A 25,498-nucleotide genomic window follows, 5' to 3' on the forward strand; every position below is an offset into this window, starting at 1 on the left:
TTTGAGAATGTTGGAGTGGTCCGTGGACAATTAAGGGACATTTATGTCAAGGTTGTTTCATTTGGTGATCTCATGAAGGACAGGAAACACACATTACTGTGTCTTTGGTTGTGTACACTTCTCAATTATGAGGTTTGCATCTGATGGTTGTGTAAAATATATGACTGAATATGAAACTATTTGTGAGAAGATGTAATGTGATGTTGGCCTTCTAAATGAGATACTTGTTTAGATATAGTTTTAACTAGTTAGTGGCCACGCCTCCGTGAGCCCAGACAGTACGTCAGGCGTCATGGAACCACCCCGTCTTCCACAGAGTACAAAACCACTCGTGATAAAATGTACATCAGACCAGAAAACATGGAAGCTGTTGCTACATGTTGAAATTATTGGCAATTCTACCAAAAGACAAGACCAGAGAACGTGGAGATCATTCCCACGTTGAAATGGCTAAGAAATCTACAAACTAAAGAACAATTATTCAGGCTCCAGCTGTTTAAATACTTTAGTCTGGTAAACGCATCTGATCTAAGAATATTTCCGATTGGTACTCTGACGTATCCATTATAACAACTGACATCTACGACAGACTTTGATCTTTGGTGGACATACAGAGGCTTTCTGTTGACTGACTATCCAGCAGACGGACCGGCAACCACAGAGAGAGACAACAAAGGCATACACTCGTAAATATGTAAATTGCATTTCTAAAATCCAAATGTGCAGTTGTTAGGGTGCGAAATGTCTATGTTTACGATGAAGTATTCAACTGTATGATTGTAGTGAATCCACTCTGAGTTTCCCGCTCTTGAACTGTCCCCACCCCTTTCCTTTGTCTACCAAGCCGTCATATCGGTTTAGCTCACTAGGGATTTTTCTATCATTTCAGTAACCAATGTATGAACTATTGTGTGTGTGTGTGTTTGTAATTCTGTAATTGATAAGATTGATTATTTAGCAAATAAATAATTAAGCCAATTTGTATATTGCTAATTCATGATTTATGCTAGGGTTCGTGCAGATATCCAAGGGTTTGCGATGTTCAGTAAAGAGACTGATGAGGTAATAATACATTAATAAGTGACTGTAAATGATAAGATATGAAAATATCCAAAGAGTTAATTCGGGAAATCAATAATGTTTAAATATTTTCCCGTGGTGCCCCGACTTCCAAGTAAATTAAGTTACATGATTAGTAAGGAATAATTACACATAGAAAATTGATTTGATAATATAAGTCTTCACATTTAATGATAGTCAACGCTACGACACTATCTATGGGTATCAGGGTTGACGTGTTATCCTCGACCCGCTCAGTTTTCCACCACAAAACACCAGAAAATTGCCAAATATAGTTAAACCAGCTCACCTTCTTTTACACTATGATTTGATTATAAGATGTTCAATGTTTACATTGAAAAAAAATATATTTTAAAAGAATAGCTTCACTAAATGAAAATGAGAGTTCAGTTCATGTAACAGGGTCGACCTTAAAATGAGGGTCATTAATCTCATGAAAAAAAAAAAAAAATCTTCAGAAATGACTTTATCAAAGCAACAAAATAACTAGGTCTTTACAATGATGGTGAAACTTGGAGACATTTTGGGGTTAAGTGGGTTAAAATCGTCCTAGAAGTGACACAGGGTTTGTATTTGTATTTTTTATGGATTTCTATTGTATGATTTCTATTGTATGTCAGCTTCTCTTCCTGACATACAATTTAACAGAGGACGGAGGGTTGACAGACGACGTGTCAAAATGCAGAATTTTTGTATTTTAGAAGCCTTTTTCATATTCAGAATCAGATTTATTGAATTCTCCTTCTGGTCTATATTAAAGGGGACTTCATTTAAAGCTAGAATCCTTAATTGAAACAATAACAAAACTGTCACCTCTCCTGTGTTCTGGTAAAAAGTTGAGGGATGGGCCTGGAGAAATGTAACCACTCTCAAATTCAATAACAGAGTTATGATTGTAAGGACTGATCATCCATAATATCAAAATGATACTTTTAACCATGTTTTGTGGCTATACCGTGTTTGCTTACATTTACATTGTTTACAAACGTTATAGTAAAACATGCTTGTATTTTGGATTCTGATGGGGTACAGTATGACAGTTGAACTAAAGCTCATGAGGCATTTATAAGCTATATTCTTCAAGAATCAATCGGTAAATACTGTATCATTAATTTATACGTCTAAAAACGGATGTAGCAACTCAGGATTCCAGCTATAATATAACAGTTTTTTTAAAGGCAATATTGGTACACAATTTCTACTTCAAATATCAAAAGGGACGCAAAAGGCATTCACTTCCTGGAACAACCCAAATATGTTCAATTTTGACAAAAGATATGAAGCAAAAGTAAATCTGAGATACAGGACGTACAGTATAATAACAAATGACAGATTGCAGATTGCAGCTCTGAAGGAGATGAGTACTAGTATTCTAAGTCTTTAGCTGAACTGCCATTGGTTTTCTCTCTCTCTCCCTCTCTACCACACCTGCTGTCTCTAACTCTGAATGCTCGGCTATGAAAAGCCAACTGACATTTACTCTGACCTGCTGATCTGTTGCATCCTCTACAACCACTGTGATTATTATTATTTGACCCTGCTGGTCATCTATGACCGTTTGAACATATTGAAGAACGATCTGGCCTTAATGGCCATGTACTCGTATAATCTCCACCTGCCACAGCCAGAAGAGGACTGGCCACCCCTCTCTTCCTCTCTAGCTTTCTTCCTAGGTTCCAGCCTTTCTAGGGAGTGTTTCCTAGCCACCGTGCTTCTACATCTTCATCGCTTGCACTTTGGGGTTTTAGGAGGTGTTTCTGTATAAGCACTTTGTGACATCAGCTGATGTAAAGAGGGCTTTATAAATACATTTGATTGATTGATTGATTGATTAAGAGCACACCTTTCCATTAATGTGTTCTGACTACTCACCTGGACACCGCTTCTCATTGCAGCGTCGCACCTCCTCTCGATCTCCAGGACAATTTTCGCCCCCAAAGAAGGGCCCATAGCAAATCCTCTGTCTCTGTTGGCTCCCCCCGCCACATGTCTTAGTGCAGCCCACCCACGACGTCCAAGGATGCCACTTCCCCTCCACTAAGACACAGAACACAGCTCTAATGGTTAAGATCAGGATAGGCGGATAGTAAACTGATCCTAGATCTGTACCTGTGGGCAACTTCTTCACAGAGGTTGACAGCAGATGTTACCTGGGCACTCCCGTATGAAGCAGTCTCTGGTCTCTATCCACTCCCCGCGACACTCTGATCCTCCGTACGAAGGTCCGTTACACTCCCTGATCCGCTGCATGGTCCCGTTGGAGCAGGATGCAGAGCATGAACCCCAATTAGCCCACTCATTCCACACCCCATCAACTGGGACAGCAGAGAGAGAGAGAGTAGAGCAGAGAGGGAGAGGGGTTTGGGAGAAAAGAAGAGAGAGACAGAAAGAGAGAAAGAGAGAGAGAGACAGAGAGATCATGGTTACTTCTGTAGATGTACAGTTGAAGTCGGAAGATTACATACACTTAGGTTGGAGTCATTAAAACTCGTTTTTCTACCACTAAACACATTTCTTGTTTACAAACTATAGTTTTGGCAAGTCGGTTAGGACATCTACTTTGTGCATGACACAGATCATTTTTCCAACAATTGTTTACAGACACTTACAATTCACTGTATCACAATTCCAGTGGGTCAGAAGTTTACATACACTAAGTTGACTGTGCCTTTAACCTGTTGGGGGTAGGGGGCAGTATTGACACGGCCGGATAAAAAACGTACCCGATTTAATCTGGTTACTACTCCTGCCCAGTAACTAGAATATGCATATAATTATTGGCTTTGGATAGAAAACACCCTAAAGTTTCTAAAACTGTTTGAATGGTGTCTGTGAGTATAACAGAACTCATATGGCAGGCAAAAACCTGAGAAGATTCTGAACAGGAAGTGGCCTGTCTGACAAGTTGTTGTTCATCTTGGCTCTTTTTATTGAAGACTGAGGATCTTTGCTGTAACGTGACACTTCCTACGGCTCCCATAGGCTCTCAGAGCCCGGGAAAAAGCTGAATGATATCGAGGCAGCCCCAGGCTGAAACACATTTACGCTTTTGGCAAGTGGCCGATCAGAGGACAATGGGCTTAGGCGCGTGCACGAGTTGACCCCGTGCTTTATTTTCTTTCCTCAGATTCGTGGTCAGAATATTATCGCTTTTTTACGAGAAAAATTGCATAAAAATTGATTTTAAACAGCGGTTGACATGCTTCGAAGTACGGTAATGGAAAATTTAGAATTTTTTTGTCACGAAATGCGCCGTGCTCGTCACCCTTCTTTACCCTTTCAGATAGTGTCTTGAACGCACGAACAAAACGCCGCTATTTGGATATAACAATGGATTATTTGGGACCAAACCAACATTTGTTATTGAAGTAGAAGTCCTGGGAGTGCATTCTGACGAAGAACACCAAAGGTAATAACATTTTTCTTATAGTAAATCTGACTTTGGTGAGTGCTAAACTTGCTGGGTGTCTAAATAGCTAGCCCTGTGATGCCGGGCTATCTACTGAGAATATTGCAAAATGTGCTTTCACCGAAAAGCTATTTTAAAATCGGACATATCGAGTGCATAGAGGAGTTCTGTATCTATAATTCTTAAAAGAATTGTTATGCTTTTTGTGAACGTTTATCGTGAGTAATTTAGTACATTTTTAGTAAATTCACCGGAAGTTTGCGGGGGGTATGCTAGTTCTGAACGTCACATGCTAATGTAAAAAGCTGGTTTTTGATATAAATATGAACTTGATTGAACAAAACATGCATGTATTGTATAACATAATGTCCTAGGTGTGTCATCTGATGAAGATCATCAAAGGTTAGTGCTGCATTTAGCTGTCTTCTGGGTTTTTGTGACATTATATGCTAGCTTGAAAAATGGGTGTCTGATTATTTCTGGCTGGGTACTCTGCTGACATAATCTAATGTTTTGCTTTCGTTGTAAAGCCTTTTTGAAATCGGACAGTGTGGTTAGATTAACAAGAGTCTTGTCTTTAAAATGCTGTAAAATAGTCATATGTTTGAGAAATTGAAGTAATAGCATTTCTAAGGTATTTGAATAACGCGCCACAGGATTCCACTGGCTGTTACGTAGGTGGGACGATTTCGTCCCGCCGGCCGTAGAGAGGTTAAACAGCTTGGAAAATTCCAGAAAATTATGTCATGGATTTAGAAGCTTCTGACAGGCTAATTGACATCATTGTAGTCAATTGGAGGTGTACCTGTGGATGTATATCAAGGCCTAACTTCAAACTCAGTGCCTCTTTGCTTGACATCATGGGAAAATCAAAAGAAATCAGCCAAGACCTCAGAAAAAAAATTGTAGACCTCCACAAGTCTGGTTCATCCTTGGGAGCAATTTACAAATGCTTGAAGGTACCACGTTCATCTGTACAAACAATTGTACGCAAGTATAAACGCCATGGGACCACACAGACATCATACCACTCAGGAAGGAGACGCGTTCTGCCTCCTAGAGGTGAAAGTTGCAAAAAGTGCAAATCAATCCCAGAACAACAGCAAAGGACCGTGTGAAGATGCTGGAGGAAACAGCTACAAAAGTATCTATATCCACAGTAAACGAGTCCTATATCGACATAACCTGAAAGGCCGCTCGGCAAGGAAGAAGCCACTGCTCCAAAACCTCCATAAAAAATCCAGACTACGGTTTGCAACTGAACATGGGGACAAATATCATACTTTTTGGAGAAATGTCCTCTGGTCTGATGAAACAAAAATAGAACTGTTTGGCCATAATGACCATCGTTATGTTTGGAGGAAAAAGGGGGATGCTTGCAAGCCGAAGAACACCATCCCAACCGTGAAGCACAGGAGTGGCAGCATCATGTTGTGAGGGTGCTTTGCTGCAGGAGGGACTGGTGCACTTCACAAAATAGATGGCATCATGAGGCAGGAAAATAATGTGGATATATTATATATCTCAAGACATCAGTCAGGAAGTTAAAGCTTGGTTGCAAATGGGTCTTCCAAATGGACAATAGCCCCAAGCATACTTCCGAAGTTGTGGCAAAATGGCTTAAGGACAACAAAGTCAAGGTATTGGAGTGGCCATCACAAAGCCCTGACCTCAATCCTATAGAACATTTGTGGGCAGAACTGAAAAAGCGTGTGCGCGCAAGGAGGCCAACAATCCTGACTCAGTTACACCAGCTCTGTCAGGAGGAATGGGCCAAAATTCACCCAACTTATTGCGGGAAGCTTGTGGAAGGCTACCGGAAACGTTTGACCCAAGTTAAACAATTTAAAGACAATGCTTCCAAATACTAATTGAGTGTATGTAAACTTCTGACCCACTAGGAATGTGATGAAAGAAATAAAAGCTGAAATAAATCATTCTTTCTACCATTATTCTGACATTTTACGTTCTTAAAATAAAGTGGTGATCCTAACTGACCTAATACAGGGAATTTTTACTTGGATTAAATGTCAGGAATTGGGTTTGGCTAAGGTGTATGTAAACTTTCGACTTCAACTGTATTAGTTTGTCTACGTCTCTGTGTGCATAACGCACCGTACACACATTGTACATGATTTTATTCATCCTTCATGCATAAACAATAACCTTTTCACATGACCTTCTCAGGTATAATTTGTCTCTACATAACTATAGACGTGACTGCCATGATGACTGAAGTTGTCAAAAGTAGTGCACTATATAGGGAATACTGTAGGGTGCCATTTCAAACGCAGATGAGTAAGAATCCAGTGAGAAATCTGTGTAATCTCACCTGGGCAGACAGCGATGTTGCAGAACTTGGTCTGCTTCTCCGGCCCCATACAGGGGTCTCCCCCAAACTGAGGGGGCTTGCAGCTGCGCGTACGATCCCGGTAACCACGGCCGCAGGTTGACGAACACAAGCTCCATGGTGACCACTCATCCCAAGTCCCATGCACTGCAATCAGAGCGGCTAGGGTATGATTTATAGAGAGAACCACACAGACCTTCACCATGACAACAACAACAACAACAACTCCAAAACACTTAAACATCCAACACTCTATGATACAAACCAGCCTGTTGCCATAATGCCGTCACAAACATCCTTCTCTCAGTGCCTGCGTGGTTCTCCTGTATAGACTACTCTGACCTTATTTCAGTGTTTAAATGTATTCACCTGCACAGTTCCATATTAAAGTCCTGGTCTAGAGTGTTATTGTCTGTTACGTAAGAGAAGCCCCAGGATGCATTGCACAGAGAGGTTCTGTAAAGACAGCACCAGGAAGTTGGGCATCAGAATACCTATTCTGCTGCTCAGCAGGTAAGCCCCATGCCCATCTCTCTAAGGCAGAGGCTTCTAAAGAGACTTTGTATAGGGTTATAGACATCCAGGCCATGGAGTTGTTCAGTGGGAAGAAGGAGTAGAGATCTTCAGGGAGAGAGAGGATGGCTTGTATGTGTGAGCGGAGCCAGGAGAGGGCTGGAGACGAAGGGCAGCAAGGAGGCAAGGGGAGGGCTTAGCTTACCTGGACAGACGGCAGAGTTGTTGCAGGGCCTCTGCTCTCGGAGTGGGCCGCTACACTGGGTGCTGTAGGAGGAGGAGACACAGAAACGCGTGCGGCTCTGCCAGCTCTCACCGCATGTGGCCGAACACACACTCCACGACGACCACTCCTCACCTGACACAGCCTGGTCCACTGAGGGGGATGGAGGGAGGGAGGGAGGGATGGTCCAGGGTGGAGGGGGGAGGAGAAGGGCCGAAACTAATTATCATGCAGGAACAGCCTCCCATTGGCCAAAATAGGAAGGGGCGTGGCATGGTTTGGCTTAGGGGAGATTCTGTGCTGCCAGGCTCTCTGGGCTCTGATTCCATATCCTTAGCATTGACTTGACATACAGGGGAAGGCAATGCGATTGGTTACTGGATATGTCAATCATTTCCCTGGCTGCCATGACTGCCCAATGCATTCAGTAGACCCGGTCAGTCAGTCAAGCCTAATCTGACCAATGGGAAAAGCTGGTCAGTCATGGCTGTCCAATGGGGAAAGCAGGGGTGAGGGGGGACCTGATTCTCTAATTCAGCGGAGACTTATCCACTTTTCAAGACAGGACACAATCTCCAGTATAGCGGCTACATTCATGACCTCACAAAACAACAAAACAGCAAACAGTTTCACTCGATTTATTCAGGGTCCATGTTGGAATTAGTGCCGTGGCACTTAGGCAAGAAAGAGTTTGGGAGATTTTGATGGATGTACAGGCCTATGTAAGGGAGGGATTCAGGGATAGCTTGCTATAGCCTTGGTGCAGTGACAGACTATAATGGTAGGAGGTGGTCCTGTGTGGTCTGCGACCCAAGCGGCTGTTAGAGACTGATGCATGGGCTCCCTCTGCGTCTTGTTGTCTTACCTGTCTGTGGGGCCTGCTGTCCGCCGCCACCGCCTCGTGTCTTGTCTACCTCGCCACCGCCGCCATCGCGCTTGCGGCTGTCCACGGAGCGAAGTGATTGGCTGCGAGTGAGATGACGGCCTTTGCCTAGAGGGGTGGGGCAAGGCCAGGGGGGGAGGGGTTAGCAACTTAACCACCAATGGCATTTAGTTTTTAGGACACAACCGTGACGTGATTGGTCACCCAGAAGAGCATCAGCCAAACTTGGGAATTTTGTAATGGAAAACCAGGTGTGGTGTGTGATTTTGTTTTTGTGTATTTACTGTGTGTCTCGCTGTCTTTTTTGTCTTTGGAACCGTGATTGTTATTTCACGAACAGATGGAATAAGAACATGGATTTCTGACATTGATCACAATCTATCAAAGCATCTATAGTTATGAAGACTGGAAGAGTGATATAGAGCTATTGGAAGCCCTATTCACACATCCTCCTTACTTCTATAAAATGGATTATATGCACATTGCAGTGTGAGGGATTCTTCAGCCTCTTTCTTAAGAGTTATCCTTCTGTATTTGCCTTGAGAGGTTGACTATGTCTAAATAACAGCATCGATCAAAGTCCCCTTTCCAACATGTACTCCTTACATCACAATAATGACTTGTTGGACGGAAGAGAGTGGAGGGAATAAAGGACAAGAGAAAATAAAAGTACAGAGAGAAATAACAGAGAAATGAGATTGAGAGAAGAAGAACAAAAGAGAGAGAGAGTCAAAGAGAAACAGACATAGATATTTAGATTGAGGAGGACATACACACATACCCACATATACACACTAGTGGTGCGCAGGTCAGCTGTTTCTTCACACACACCCACCAGCAATTGCTAATAACCCATCTGCAACCCCCCGACTGTATGTGATAAAGTGAAAATCTGAGGCCCACACCCGTCCCTAACCCGCTAATATAGAAAATGCGCTGTAGGCTACAGTCAGAGACGATGGAAATTGTTTGACACAGGAGGTGCAGGATTTATTTTTGCCTGATTTAGATATGTTCCTGCTTTATAATTTACGACATTTTGGTAGGTTGGGCTGTGAAAACTGATGATAATAAAGATTGCATCTCTACAGACGGTATCTGACTGTACATTCTCTCAAGATGCTCAAAGTAAGAAATCATATTTTTGGTGTAACATTTTACTGCAAGAAATGCTTAATTCTGCAGGAGTTAATATCAAGGGTATGTGAGAGGTTGTAGACCTAGAGTCAGTGTCCAGATTTCAGTTTCCATTTAACCCATCTGAACAGAAGGCTACAGTTGTCACGTCCTGGCCAGTATAGGGGTTAATTGTCATTTTAGTTTGGTCAGGACGTGGCAGAGGGTATTTGTTTTATGTGGTTCAGGGTGGTGTGTTAGTTAGGAGGGCGTTTGATTTATTATTTCCGGGTTTTGAGTTATGGTCTATGTTGATGTATTTCTATGTGTAGTCTGGTTGATCTGTTTCTATGTTGAGTTAATTGGGGTGGACTTCCAATTGAAGGCAGCTGTGTGGTGTTGCCTTTGATTGGAAGTCCTATATTAGTTGGGTGTGTTTGTCTGTGTATTTGTGGGAGATTGTTCCGTGTTTCGTGTTTAGCGTGTGTAAGCCTAACAGGACTGTCTGTAAATCGTGTGTTCGTTTTTGTTATTTTGTATGTTCATTTGGAATTTATTAAAAGTTCAAAATGAACCATCTCAACTCTGCTGCATATTGGTCCTCATTTTCCGATGATGATTTCGCCATATCGTCCTCCGACGAAGAAATCCCTGACAACAGTTCCCTTGACGTGCCATAGGCCTATTTGAAGTCCCCATCTTGTGACTGTTGAATTTGTATAGCGCCTCACAATCATCACACATAACATCGCCAGCACTGCTATCATCCTCTTTTACCACTTCACCAAATCTTTCCCAAACATGACTTTTCTGGCCATCCCTTCTCTTTATTTTCAACTCTCTTTTTTGCAGCTTTTCTCTTATTGAATTACACTAAACTCTGACATTGTTCATTTTGCCTCCAGGGATCAACATTAACTTTTTCTGCCCGTTCCCAAAAACATTTGGTGATTGGTGTATAGACTATTTGGCACGTGTATAGTTAGGCCCTAAAGCTTAGGCTTGGGCACTAATGCCAGATAGCCCAAAATAATGAAATAAAAATGTAAATATAGCCTATAGATAGAAATTACACACAAATTATACATTTATGGATTTGTTAAGTTATTGTTTTATCTTTATTCAACCCATCTGCCACCCACCCGCACTTCATCCACACAATATTTCATGATCTAAACACGCCCGCCCCGCGGATATAACTACAGTGATATAACTGCAGGGATATAACTACAGGGACATAACTGCAGGGATATAACTACAGGGATATAACTGCAGGGATATAACTACAGGGATATAACTACAGGGATATAACTACAGGGATATAACTGCAGGGATATAACTGCAGGGATATAACTGCAGGGATATAACTGCAGGGATATAACTGCAGGGATGTAACTGCAGGGATGTAACTGCAGGGATGTAACTGCAGGGATGTAACTGCAGGGATGTGACTACAGGGATGTGACTGCAGGGATATGACTACAGGGATGTAACTGCAGGGATGTAACTGCAGGGATATAACTGCAGGGATATAACTACAGGGATATAACTACAGGGATATAACTACAGGGATATAACTGCAGGGATATAACTGCAGGGATATAACTACAGGGATATAACTACAGGGATATAACTAGAGGGACCGCAGGTTATGAGTCAACCCGCACATCACTAATGCACACCCACAGACACACGCATACCCACTCGTGCGTGAGCACTTATCCACACGCATGCACACACTTACACACAGAAACAAACACACACATACACACACAGGTACGCACACACATGGTCGGGGCAATGTCTTTGTCAAGCTCACCACTGCAGGGCTGAGGGTTACAGGGCCTTCCCTCCTCCACTACTCCCTCACACAGGTATGTCTCCTCCGGGGGAGATTGACAGGTACGGCTCCGGGTCTGAACGCCACCACCACAGTCACTGCTGCACTCCGCCCACTCCGCCCACACACTCCAGCCACCTGTAGGGGCAGACACACACACACACAGTTAGCCACTGTTTTCATGGAAACATCCCTTTAAATTAAAACATAAAGGTGTACAGGAGTGATAAATGTCATTGTCATTTCAGAATCCCTGTCCAGCAATTCTCATTTGAGGGTGCTCCATTAAGATGTGCCTGCAGTTATGAGGAAGAGGAGGAGGAAGAGGAGCGTGTAAATAGCAGCAGCTGAATGGTCTTCTACTCTAAGGCTGCATCCCAGATGGTACCCTATTCCCTATATAGTGCACTGGGCCCTGATCAAAAGTAATGCACTATATAAGGGATAGGGTAGCATTTGGGACACCGCCTGTGTGTCTTCTCTATGTCCTATAGTTCATGAATGTTTAATGGGGCAGACAGATGCCTTTCAACTCCCACATGCCCCCACAAATATGTATTAATCTGCATGAATAGAACATGATGCTGGATGACGTCCAGACACACAGTTTTAATTACTCGCAAATCAGTTTCCTCAGGGCAACCGGCGGGGTGGGGTGAGAAGGAAGGGAGGGCCTTGAAGTGCACAGAGCACTTGAAACAGTTAATTGAGAGGAGGAGAGAGAGAGAGAGAGAGAGAGAGAGAGAGAGAGAGAGAGAGAGAGAGACACTGTTTCATTAAAATGTTTTACACCCAGGTAATCCATGTTTTAAATGAATTCCATCCACACAATCTAAGGACAGAGAATCATATTTTTAAATGGAAAAAAGCCTCAATATTGTTTCTGAATTTAGCTGTTGACCATGCACCACTGAGCATAGTCAATACCCATTTGTTTTCTCCAGGATGACCGACTGAGGCCAGATTGTTTACTTGTGACTGTGAAATTGGATTTGTTTAAGTTTCTGTGACCAGAGTCCATCTCCATCATCCAATCCCAGTCAGCTTTAACAGTAAACCACCAAAACATCCAATGGGAGGACAATAAATAACCCTGATGAACAGCACGACACCAAAACACCCTGTCCACCAGTCAGAGCAAAGTCAAGCACCCACCCAAACAATGACAAGTACAGTACCTTCCCCCTCACACACACACTTAATTTTAAATGTGCACTAAAAAAGCCCTCCACCCAATGCCATTTTAAAAATGAATGCTTTGTGGCACATTGACTGCTCCTAGGGGCAAATGAAGAGGGTGAAATTATAGTAAAATAACCTTCAGCTCCTCTTCCCCGTAAACCATTTTGGCCTTTTTAGGATGAAATGCTGCAGCTTATGAATACAGAGAGAATGAGAGAGTGCTGTTTCCGTGGAGGGAAGTGTGTCTGTCAAATAAACGTTTTGGACAGAGAAAGACAGAGAGGAGAGAGAGAGAGAGAGAGAGAGAGAGAGAGAGAGAGAGAGAGAGAGAGAGAGAGAGAGAGGGGGGTAGAGAGTGAAGAAAGAAACAACACAAGAGGATGAACTTTTTTTGTCTAATAATCCCAGTCAGGCAGGGTGGAAGAGGACGGGAGAGAATCATGCAGAGTTTTCTTTCTCTGTCCTCAAGGACATTTCATTATGTTCTTAATAAATCAGTGGACTTCAATTGTTGGGCTTTACAGCACAGCCCAGCACAGCCTAACCCAGCCCTGTGTATCTAAACCCATTGCAGTCTCAGTCCCTCCTTCATCACACTAAAACTTCCTCCTCTCTCTCCTCCTCTTTCCGCTCTACTCCCTCTCTTCGCCTCTGTCCTCCCTCACTCTTATTGTCTGTTCTTCTGTCCTCCCTCTCTACATATCTCCAAATCTCATACTGTACTTTCTCCTTCCCCTATCTCTCAAGCACACATGCACACTCATTAAAATATACGTAGTACAGTTTGCAGTGTGTGTACTGTATGTGTATTTGTGCGTGCATGCATGCATGGGTGTCCATCTTTCGTAGTTAACTTCTTCTGAAAGTCACCTTCCCCTCCCATTTGGAGCACTGTAACGGCTGGACTGGCATCTCCAATTACATATCAGGTTCCTGCTCCAACTGAAATCATCAATACCAGGCAAACTCTCCAACCCCCTGGAAAATCACCCCTTTACAATCAATACAGCTAATGTAACCCTATCTTAAGAGAGAGAGAGAGAGAACGAGGGAAGGATTGAAAGGGTAAAGACTGCATAATAAATATAACTGATAGTTGTGTATCTCCGTATGAGCATAATAACGACGGTGTGAGTTTCCCTGAATTTACTCTATATAGGCGTGTGAGTATTATGTGTACATATCTGTGTGGCTGCATGTGTGTGTGTGTGTGTGTGTGTGTGTGTGTGTGTGGCTGTGTGTGTGTGTGTGTGTGTGTGTGTGTGTGTGTGTGTGTGTGTGTGTGTGTGTGTGTGTGTGTGTGTGTGTGTGTGTGTGTGTGTGTGTGTGTGTGTGTGTGTGCATACAAGTCTTGTGTGATTAGTGTCTGGGCTGAGCGGCTGTATGGTTGAGCTCTATCACACGGCTAGTGCTGACACCCAGAGGACAGAAGCAGTCAACTGCAGGCTGGAGATAACACTCACACAGAGAGAGGGGGGGGGGGGCAGAAAGAGCAAGGGAGGGAAGGAGAGAGAGGGGAGAGGGAGAGAGGGGGAAGGGAGAGATAGGGAAGGAGAGAGATGGTAGTAGGGGATGAGGAAAAAGGAAAGTGACAGAGTGATAAGGAGGGAGACAGGGGAATATACTGTATGATAGTTCATGTGTAAAGTTTGCTAGATGTTCTACATTGTCTTTGTGCGCACATGAGAGCACACATCATTGACAATTAATACATGAAGAGATAGAGAGACAGTGAGAACAACCTGTGCATTTTCCTTTAAAAAAGTAATTACATTTTACATTTACATTTACGTCATTTAGCAGACGCTCTTATCCAGAGCGACTTACAAATTGGTGCATTCACCTTATGATATCCAGTGGAACAACCACATGTAAATAACACACTTTCATCATCAATGACGTAAAGGTCAATGATACTAAGACAACATTCTGGCAAGCCATGACAACATTACAATTTGTCCTTCTCCCTCATTCTCTCTCTCTCTCTTCTTTTCTATCTCTTTCTCTTTCCCTTTTTCCTACCCTCTCCTTCGCCCTCTCTCCCTTCCTTTTCCCCTCGCTCTCTCTCCATCTTTTTGTGTTCATTCAGACAGTGCTATAGGCTGCATCCAGCAGGTATAATCCAGTGCCTCCAGTCAGTCAGTCAGTCAGTATCCTGCTCTGGATAAATATTTGAACAGCAGCACTCACACAATCCCATCCTATCGATCCCCCTCCCTCCCTCCTCTCCCTCTGGGCCCAGGAAGCTTAAACTCAGGTGTCCTCCCAGCACTATGTCAACAGCCCTACCCAGTCTATGGTGACATTACCGCCTATTCCCTCTAACCCCATCTAACATTCCTATTCTTCAGTTCCAACTTCAAACCTCCCAGCACCACATCAACACCCTTACCAGTTTGGTGGTGACATTATACTCCATGCACTTCAGTTCCCATCCTCAACCCTCTGATGTCATTACGGCAGGGGCGGCAGGTAGCTTAGTGGTTAGAGCATTGGACTGGTAACCGAAAGGTTACAAGAGCGAATCCCCGAGCTGACAAGGTAAAAATTTGTCGCTCTGCCCCTGAACAAGGCAGATAACCCACTGTTCCTAGGCCATCATTGAAAATAAAAATGTGTTCTTAACTGACTTGCCTAGTTAAATAAAGGTAAAATAAAAATGTTTAAAAAAAAGACCCCCTACCCTATCTAACGCCCTATCCTTCAGTTCCCATCCTCAATCCTCTGGTGTCATTACCCCCTACCCTATCTAACCCCCTATCCTTCAGTTCCCATCCTCAATCCTCTGGTGTCATTACCCCCTACCCTATCTAACCCCCTATCCTTCAGTTCCCATCCTCAATCCTCTGGTGTCATTACCCCCTACCCTATCTAACCCCCTATCCTTCAGTTCCCATCCTCAATCCTCTGGTGTCATTACCCCCTACCCTATCTAACCCCCTATCCTTCAGTTCACATCCTCAACCCTCTGGTGTCACTACCCCCCTACCCTATCTAACCCCCTATCCTTCAGTTCCCATCCTCAACCCTCTGATGTCACAACCCCCTACCCTATCTAACCCCCTATTGTTCAGTTCCCATCCTCAACCCTCTGATGTCACAACCCCCTACCCTATCTAACCCCCTATCGTTCAGTTCCCATCCTCAACCCTCTGATGTCACAACCCCCTACCCTATCTAACCCCCTATCGTTCAGTTCCCATCCTCAACCCTCTGATGTCATTACCCCCTACCCTATCTAACCCCCTATCCTTCAGTTCCCATCCTCAACCCTCTGGTGTCATTACCCCCTACCCTATCTAACCCCCTATCCTTCAGTTCCCATCCTCAACTCTCTGGTGTCATTACCCCCTATCGTTCAGTTCCAGCTCCCAACCTTAACCCCTACCAGGTCAATGGTGGCATTAACCCCATGTCCCCTCTAACCCTCATGTGCTTCCGTTCCAACTTATTTAGTCCTATACCCCTGATAACTTTAACCAACATACTGTAGTCAACAACCACGTTTGGAATCGCTTTTCTGTTCAGGAAAGGAATTGAAATTCCTATTCAACAATGGAAAAATCCTCATTAAAAATAAATAGTTATTTTCCATTTTCAAATTGGATTTTGAATTCATTTCCTGAATAATGGAATTTACCCCAACATCTGCCCCTCCATGCCACACCCTGACAGTTACCAGCTCCAACCTCTACAACACAAAACAGAACCTCCTCTAACCATCAACCTAACACATCCCTTTAAACCACATCCATTTAAATCACAACATCCCTTTAAACCACAACATCCCTTTAAACCACAACATCCCTTTAAACCACAACATCCCTTTAAATCACAACATCCCTTTAAACCACAACATCCCTTTAAACCACAACATCCCTTTAAATCACAACATCCCTTTAAACCACAACATCCCTTTAAATCACAACATCCCTTTAAACCACAACATCCCTTTAAAGCCATAACATAACCTGTGAGCCCAGCTCCAGCCTTTACCTTCCCATTAGTCCGGCTGAATGGACCTATTGTCTATAAATACCTATCAGGTGGAGGGGTTGTGTGCTCTCAGGTGCAGGTCAGTCAGGCAGACACTTCTATTCGGAAGATGGATGCTTCACTTCAGAGGGCGCGATAAGAAAAAGCTCAAAAAGTCCTTTGACTGGTAGGGATCAAATGGCGGCTATTCTACTTTCTCTATCAGACTGACAGGCAGACAGGGAGACGGAGAGGGAGGGAGTTGGAGAAGTTACCAGACTTTTCTTATTTTCTCTAGACACATCCATCTTCGAGCAGGAACACCTGCTCTGATAAGGGGCTAGCAAATCGTTGTGGGCGAAAATATAGGAGCACGAATACGCACGGACACACACACATGCACACAGACACGCACACATGCACGCACACACACACACAAACTTGTTTGTCTGTCAATAATAAACACTTTAGTTTTGAAAACAATACATTTTTCTTGGTTCTGAATTCATCTAGAAAATGTTTGTTTTCATCTTGTTTGTGTCTGAAAAGCAGCAGATGATTTGACCTTAACTCAATTAAAGAGAAACAGTTTGACTCCAGCTGGAGTTTGTTTACAGGTTGTTACTTACAAGCCGTCCTCGATGTGCTAGGTGTCAGGCTAACGTGTTCCTATGGTTACGGCCAGGGCCTCTGTATCTATTTCCTCCATGGTGAGTAAACTGCCCACCCCCTCACCCCCCTCCATTTTCCTCCTGGGCAGTGTGTGTGTGTGTGTGTGTGTGTGTGTGTGTGTGTGTGTGTGTGTGTGTGTGTGTGTGTGTGTGTGTGTGTGTGTGTGTGTGTGTGTGTGTGTGTGTGTGTGTGTGTGTGTGTGTGTGTGTGTGTGTGTGTGTGTGTGCATGTGTAGTGTGCAGAGTTAGATGGCTTTATGGGACTTAAAACAATCCCCACCACTGAAATCCTCTTTCCTCCTCCTCTTCTCCTCATCCTCCTCCGTTCTCTCTAAGTCGTTCTGAAGCCCACCAGGTACCTCTTCTAGTGAAAGTGTCACTGTCGTCATTCTCCCTCCTACTGTCTCACAGTTATCAACCAAGGACATTACAATACACAGCTTCATTTACATGTTCTAAAGGAATGGTTACCGATTTAAAAAACCAAGGACAGCTACTACTGTACCCCTGCCCTGTAGGACGTGTAGAGAGTGAGAGAAACACACGCACATACACACACTCCTAGCACAGAGTGCACTGTGGTAGATTCTCACCACGCTCTGTAATACCTTCATACATCTGAAGCCCTTCTCTCCCCACACAGCGTGGGATGGCATTGTGACTCACAGAGAAAGAGAGGGATGGAGGGATAGAGAAAGAGAAGGAGGAGGTGGATGAGGAGGGAAGGGGGGGTCAGGGCAAACCTCAGGTCCTATCTCCCCCTGCCAGAGTGGTGGGCTGGAGAGAGGGGGCCCTGGAGCCTGTGTGTGTGTGTGTGTGTGTGTGTGTGTGTGTGTGTGTGTGTGTGTGTGTGTGTGTGTGTGTGTGTGTTTGTGTGTGTGTGTACATGTATGGTTGCGGGCTTGTGTGTGTGTATGTGTGTATATGTATGGTTTAGGGTTTTTGTGTGGGTCTGCTTTGGTTTGGAAGAGCACATGTGACATGTCTGTGCTAATGAGCTCTTCTCCTGGGCCTGCCAGGCTCTGACCAGACAGAGAGAGTGTGTGTGTGTGTGTGTGTGTGTGTGTGTGTGTGTGTGTGTGTGTGTGTGCGTGCGTGTGTGCGTGCGTGCGTGCGTGCGTGCGTGCGTGTGTGGGAGGCGGGCGCTGTGACAGGATACCACCCCTGCTTGTCATTCCTGGGTATATCACCAACCAGAAAAGAGAGAAAAAAGCAGTCTTTACAGCCAGTACATCCCACTGAGCTGCTGCTTCATCCTTAACAAGGGCACAGAGACACACACTCTCACACACAAACACACACGCACTAGAACACTCTCTTAGCAGACACACATAGGCACCCAGGCGTACGCACACAAACCTTTATGAGGACACACATTGAGAGACAAAGGCACACACACACACACAATGACATTTTGCAGTGCCTTTGGGCGCACGGCAGCAGTAAACTGTACACTGCTGCCTGATCAGAGGACATTCATCTTCATTCTCCCTCTCATCAAATCTGAAGAAAGACAGAGAGAGCCTCAGTCTAGCGTTTAAAGCCCTGCTACAGCTCGTATCGTATCCCAATGTGGCTTAAGGGAGAGAACACACACACACGCACACACATACACACATACACACCCACACAGAGAGAGACATACACAGAGACACACAGACCAACAGCAGTGAAAAGAAACCAATGAAATGAAGAAAATGAAATACTACAGATCACAGCATGACGAATTTCCAAAAGTGTGAAAGAGAGTGAAGGAGAGAGAGATAGAGTGAGAGAGAAAGAGCAAAAGAAAGAAAGAGACATGTGGAGGTGTGACAGAGTGAAAGACAGGGAGAGAGAGAGGTGCGTTAGTTGGAAGCAGTGACGAGTTATCTGTCAGAGCAACAAGGAATTCCTGGAGCAGTGCAATAGGTTGCAGGCACACATGCGCACACACACGCACACACACGCACACACACGCACTCACACGCACACACACGCACACACACGCACACACACGCACACACACGCACACACACGCACACACACGCACACAGACACACACAGTCGAATGCTAACCATTATCCACACAGTTACACAGTTACAGTTACGCACAGCTGATCCTTTATCTTCCCACATTAAAACAGCAATCAGCAATAGAAACAATAACAAAGCCAGCTCCCTGCCCCTGTTTCGGTGAAAAGCTGAGGGATGGGGCTGGAGAAATGTAACCTCTCTCAAATAGACAGAGCCATGGATGCAAGGACAGACCATCAATAATATTTAAAGTTTTAACCATGTTTTGAGGCTATACAGTGTGTGTTTACATTTACGTTGTTTACAATCGTTGGAGTAAAACAAGCTCGTATTTTGGGTTCTGATGGGGTACAACAGTTGAACTAAGCTCATGAGGCATGTATAAGTTATATTCTTGAAGAATCAATGGGTACATAACATTCATTTATCATTAAATGGATGTAGCAACTGCTGATTTGGCAGTAAAATTGCTTAATTAAAATATGCATTTTTAATAAAGCCTTAGGCAGTGGATCTGTTGGCAGGGAACTGTGAGAGGAGAGGAGAGGAGAGAGACACCATCCCTCAACATGTTCACTAGAACAACTACTCAGACAGAAGAGGGAGAGATAGGAAGATTCATTTTGAAAATGTGTGTTTCAGTGAAGGTATATTATAAAAAGGGCTTCCACACTTGGACTTAAAACTGAGTGTAGAACAGCCGGGCTCTACAGGATATGACACTAGTAGATTTCCTATACAAGACTGTCACACTCTCTCTGCAGAGTTAGCTATGGTACTGTAGCATTGCGTTAGCCCCGGTACAACCAGTACTGGGGTGTCAGACAGAGTACAGTCTGACTCCACAGTCTGGCCTGCTCCAACCCACACGGACACCTGGTGGCTAACACTAGGCTACACATCACACACACACACACACACACACACACACACACACACACACACACACACACTAGGCTACATATCACACACACACACACACACACACACACACACACACACACACACACACACACACACACACACACACACACACACACACACACACACACACACACACACACACACACACACACACACACTAGGCTACATATCACACACACACACACACACACACACCAGGGATATATCACACACACACACACACACACACACACATAAACACACCAGACACACTTGCAGGCACACAAACACACAGTCTTTTACAGCTAACCTTGTGGGGACACACAATTCAGTCACATTCAAAATCCTATTTTCCCTAAAGCTAACCCTAACCCTAACTCTAACCTTAACCCAAAAACCTAACCCTTACCCTAAACCTAACCCTAGCTCCTAACCCTAACCCTAAAACTAACCCTAGCTCCTTACCCAAGCTCCTAACCCTAACCCTAAACCTAACCCTAGCTCCTAACCCTAACCCTAAAACTAACCCTAGCTCCTTACCCAAGCTCCTAACCCTAACCCTAAACCTTACCCTAGCTCCTTACCATAGCTCCTAACCATAGCTCCTAGCCCATGATGAGAGAGGGTACCAGTCCAAATATGGGACCTTTAACCCCTCTGGAAGTATTATTTATCATTTTCTGAAAAATCTGAAGAATGGTCGAAAAAAATTCAAAGTACACATCCCAGCCGTGCACCTGGTGATTGAACAGGTTACTAGGTGCACATTTTAAAATGTTTTTTAATGGCTTTAGGGGGGTGCTGGCGGTCCATGGCCGGGTAAGGAGCACCCCCCCCCACACAGGTCAAGCCAACTGGGGGCGCCACTCGTTGTTTTGGCCGTTTTCAACCATCAGCACCTGGGAACCCTATGTAATTCAATGACAGAGCTCTGCTGAAAAATGTCCAGCTTTCGCTCCACAGACTATGTCCAGCCGTGCACCTGGTGATTGAAGGGGTTACCAGGTGTCGAGCCTCTACAGGCTAACTACTCTCTCTGCCCCGAGCTTCAATAGTGGATGACTGCCCGTCGACCTCATCACTCTCGCTGACCGTTGAAGTCCCCTCGACGCAGCCTTGCTCCTTCGGTTCCGACCGTGCTTCACCACCGCTCTGACTGGTTGGCTGCGCCGCCCCCACTGCCGCCGCCTGTTCTCCATCGTTCCCCAGCTGCTGTGCCGCCACCGCTGACTGCTCACCCTCGTCCCCCAGCTGCTGCGCCGCCACCGCTGACTGCTCACCCTCGTCCCACAGCTGCTGCGCCGCCACCGCTGACTGCTCACCCTAGTCCCCCAGCTGCTGCGCCGCCACCGCTGACTGCTCACCCTCGTCCCTCAGCTGCTGCGCCGCCACCCTTGACGCTCACCCTCGTCCCCCAGCTGCTGCGCCGCCACCGCTGACTGCTCACCCTCGTCCCCCAGCTGCTGGGCCGCCACCCTTGACACTCACCCTCGTCCCCCAGATGCTGGGCCACCAACCTTGACACTCACCCTCGTCCCCCAGCTGCTGCGCCGCCACCGCTGACTGCTCACCCTCGTCCCCCAGCTGCTGCGCTGCCGACCGCTCACTGTCAATCCCCGGCAAAATCCCAGGGTTCACCCTGGGCTCCAGCCGCGTTCCACCACCATTGTTCCGCTGCATGTACTGCCCTGATTCGGGATGCAGTCTGTCAGTCGAAAGCCGGCTCACTAGCATAGCGTGCTTCCATTCGATAGTACCAGACTTAAGTTAATGGGTGACTTTGAAATGTCAGTCTATCTGCTCGGTGTTGGGACAAAGTCCACAGTTACGTTTTCGTCTGCTGTTCATAGCTTCTCTCTCCTGCCTTCCTGCGTGTGTGAGTCCCTGTTTGCTCCACCGACCAACAAACTAACCCTAGCCCCTAACCCTAGCTCCTAACCCTAGCTCCTAACCCTAGCTCCTAACCCTAACCCTAGCTCCTATCTCTAACCCTTAACGTAATTCTTACCCTAACACTAATTCTAACCCTAACACTAAACCCCTAGAAATAACATTAACCTTGTGGGAACTAACAAAATGTCCCCAGTTGGTCAAATGTTTGTGTCCACACACACACACACACACACACACACACACACACACACACACACACACACACACACACACACACACACACACACACACACACACACACACACACACACACACAGGCACAACAATCTTCAGCTTCTCTCTTAGCACTCTGTCAGCCACCCACTCTCTGTCACGAGGGACCAGTGTGTACAACTATCTGCCCAACAAGAGAGGGAGAGAGAGTGTTTCTGTGGAGAGAGATGGAGAGAGACAGAGACAGAGAGAGGTAGTGTAGTGTGTGTGGGAAGAGGTGTTAATGCATTAGACTTGCTATAAGACTCTCCTCCCCTCTCCTCTGGGAGCAGTGGTTTGATATCCCTTAGTTTAGCAACCTCACATCTAAGCTGTGTGTATGAGTGTGTGCGCACGCGCGTGTGTGTGTGTGTGTGTGTGTGTGTGTGTGTGTGTGTGTGTGTGTGTGTGTGTGTGTGTGTGTGTGTGTGTGTGTGTGCACAAGTAGCTGTCCTCTCTGGGAACTACCACACACATTCATCTTACTTAACGTCAGCATTCTGCTAACATCTGACCACCATAAAGAAAGGTGCAAGTCATGAATACATGTTTTTCTCCTCTCTCTTTTCCCATCTCCTCCCACACTCCTCACTCCTTTCCAGTCCCCTTGAACATTTTTGTCAATTTTCTGTCTTTCTCCCATCTTCCCATTTTCTCAATTTCACGTCCCCACACCAATCTTTCCCTCTTCTCCCTTTCTCTTTGTTTCTCTCCTTGTCTCTCAAATCCCTCCTTTAATTTGTCACTGCCTCCCCTGCTGTCTCTGTAAAGTGAGAAATGAATCCTCTCTCCTGCTCCGTGATGTCTTCCCACTGTGCAACACACACACACACACACACACACACACACACACACACACACACACACACACACACACACACACACACACACACACACACACACACACACACACACACACACACACACACACACACACACACACACACACACACAGACAGGCCCAGCATTCAAATGAAAGCTGCCTCCCTTCTCTTCCTCTTTGCTACCAGTGATGGCCTGCTCTCCAACTGTCTGACCTCTAACTGACTACTCCAGCCATCTGCTCTCCAACTGTCTGACCTCTAACTGACTACTCCAGCCATCTGCTCTCCAACTGTCTGACCTCTAACTGACTACTCCAGCCATCTGCTCTCCAACTGTCTGACCTCTAACTGACTACTCCAGCCATCTGCTCTCCAACTGTCTGACCTCTAACTTGACTACTCCAGCCATCTGCTCTCCAACTGTCTGACCTCTAACTGACTACTCCAGCCATCTGCTCTCCAACTGTCTGACCTCTAACTGACTACTCCAGCCATCTGCTCTCCATGTGAAAGGGATAGATGTGTGGACGGGAGGAAGTGTGGAAGTGACGTCTCTCCTCTCCATAGAGAGAGCGAGCAATAGAGCGAGAGACACAGAGAGAGATGGAGGGAAGACGTAGGGTGAGATAGACAGGGATCCATTCATTGTGTGCTGAGTGAGGCCTCAGAGACAGACAGGGCCATGAAGGCTTCTGTCTCAACCGCTCACTTCCCAAACCCTTCAACAGTCATCTCATTTCATGCTCCTCTTCTCTCCGCTCATTGCTCCTCTCCTCCTCAGCACAGCAAGCCAGTCTGGCTCCCAGCCCATTCCCACACAGAATCCATTATCCTTTCTTCTCTCTCTTCATCCTCAACTAACCCACCCATCCATCCTTCCAGCTAGCCATCCATCCATCGACTGTCTCCCCATGCTCAGTGGGGGTTCAATTGCCACTTAGAGAGGTATAGGAATATCATCAAAGTTCACTTTGACCTCAGAGGCCCTGCTATTCTGAGAGAGAGAAAGAGAGAAAGAGAGACTGAGAAAGAGAAATAAATAGATAGAGAGAGACAGAGAGAAAGAGAGAGAAAGAAAGAAAGAAAGAAAAAGAGTAGAAAGAGAATAATAATATGAAGAATCCTCCTCTTTCTAGATGTACCCAGCCAAGTCTTGTAAGGTATCTCCAGACCACACCCCATGATCTGGATTACATAAGAAGGATAACTAGCCTAGGGTGGAGAGGAGAGGAGAGGAGAGGAGAGGAGAGGAGAGGAGAGGAGAGGAGAGGAGAGGAGAGGGAGAGGAGAGGAGAGGAGAGAGGAGAGGAGAGGAGAGGAGAGAGGAGAGGAGAGGAGAGGAGAGGAGAGAGGAGAGGAGAGGAGAGGAGAGGAGAGGAGAGGAGAGGAGAGGAGAGCCTTAGTGACAGGGAACATTAGTTGCAGATAGAGGAGAGGAGACGGGGGGAGAAGATGACATGAGATACTACCCACAACATCATCTCTGCTTGGCTGGCTGCTAGACTGAGTCTCCTCCATCAGCCTGGAATCAGCCTATAGGCCTGGTTAGGGGGAGGGAGGGAGAGATTGAGGGAGGGATGGGGAGGGAGAGGTTTGACCAGAGGCTGAAGTGATAGAGAAGAGAAAGAGAGGAAGGATGGCTGGATGGAGGAGAAGATGGAGGGAAGAGATGCAGAGGGAGGGAGAGGGCTGGGTGCTCTGAGAAGAAGAGATTAGGGCTGTGATGTTACCAGTATCGTGATTTAAACACGAAGCAGACCTAACTCTTTGGTCATTTAAAAACCTGCTGTATGTAAAATATTGTGTGATATACCTTGGAAAATAAATGCATGTGACTCTGGATGACAATATAATGATGTTTGTTTCCAACATTAGGGCTGTTTTCTTTAATAAGTGAAATCTGATTTGTTTTCTTGTTTTCTTGCCTCCATACTAATGTATCGCGAATCTGGCATCGTCCCGGCCCTGGAAGAGACCAGAGGCTGATAAGAGGAAGTGATGCAGAGAGCGAGAGAAGAAGAGAAAGATGGATGGAGAAGGAGAAGAGGGGGGTGGGAAGAACAATGGTTCAACCCAATGGCAGGCAGTAGCCCTAGCCTCCCTCAGGGATGGAGATCTCAGTTATCAGCCTGTCTGTCAGGTCCAGCCTTGGGGAGGGGAGCCAGGATCACACAGCACCATCACACATCTAACCAACTACAGACCCGTATCCTTATCCAAGCCCCTATAGCCTCTCTCCTGTGCATCGCCCCTGCTCAGAGCAGCCATACACAGAAATCCAGCTAGCTACAGTCCCCATAATCTAAAACTCATCTACTGTGTATCCAGCTCACACACACACCCACTCCCCCCGCTCTGAGCTGCCATT

At 45.4% G+C, this 25,498-nt stretch overlaps 1 protein-coding gene across 6 annotated transcripts in view; it reads right to left on the minus strand.

The window, feature by feature from the left end:
• The window catches only part of LOC106579424 (adhesion G protein-coupled receptor B1), a 114,057-nt gene that overhangs the window by 40,224 nt on the left and 48,335 nt on the right, over window positions 1-25,498 (minus strand). For 4 of the 6 annotated variants that reach the window (XM_045701573.1, XM_045701565.1, XM_045701555.1 and 1 more), the window contains exons 4-9: window positions 11,394-11,552; window positions 8,441-8,566; window positions 7,558-7,728; window positions 6,822-7,001; window positions 3,231-3,395; window positions 2,953-3,117 (exon numbers count right to left, since the gene is read on the minus strand). In XM_045701573.1, the coding sequence (XP_045557529.1) occupies window positions 2,953-3,117; window positions 3,231-3,395; window positions 6,822-7,001; window positions 7,558-7,728; window positions 8,441-8,566; window positions 11,394-11,552 (966 nt within the window). The remainder of the gene's footprint in view (window positions 1-2,952; window positions 3,118-3,230; window positions 3,396-6,821; window positions 7,002-7,557; window positions 7,729-8,440; window positions 8,567-11,393; window positions 11,553-25,498) is intronic. The other 2 variants (XM_045701575.1, XM_045701561.1) reach the window with 1 other exon arrangement.

The sequence above is a fragment of the Salmo salar genome, chromosome ssa02, assembly GCF_905237065.1.
Source record: "Salmo salar chromosome ssa02, Ssal_v3.1, whole genome shotgun sequence".
Classification (NCBI taxonomy): Eukaryota; Metazoa; Chordata; class Actinopteri; order Salmoniformes; family Salmonidae; genus Salmo; species Salmo salar.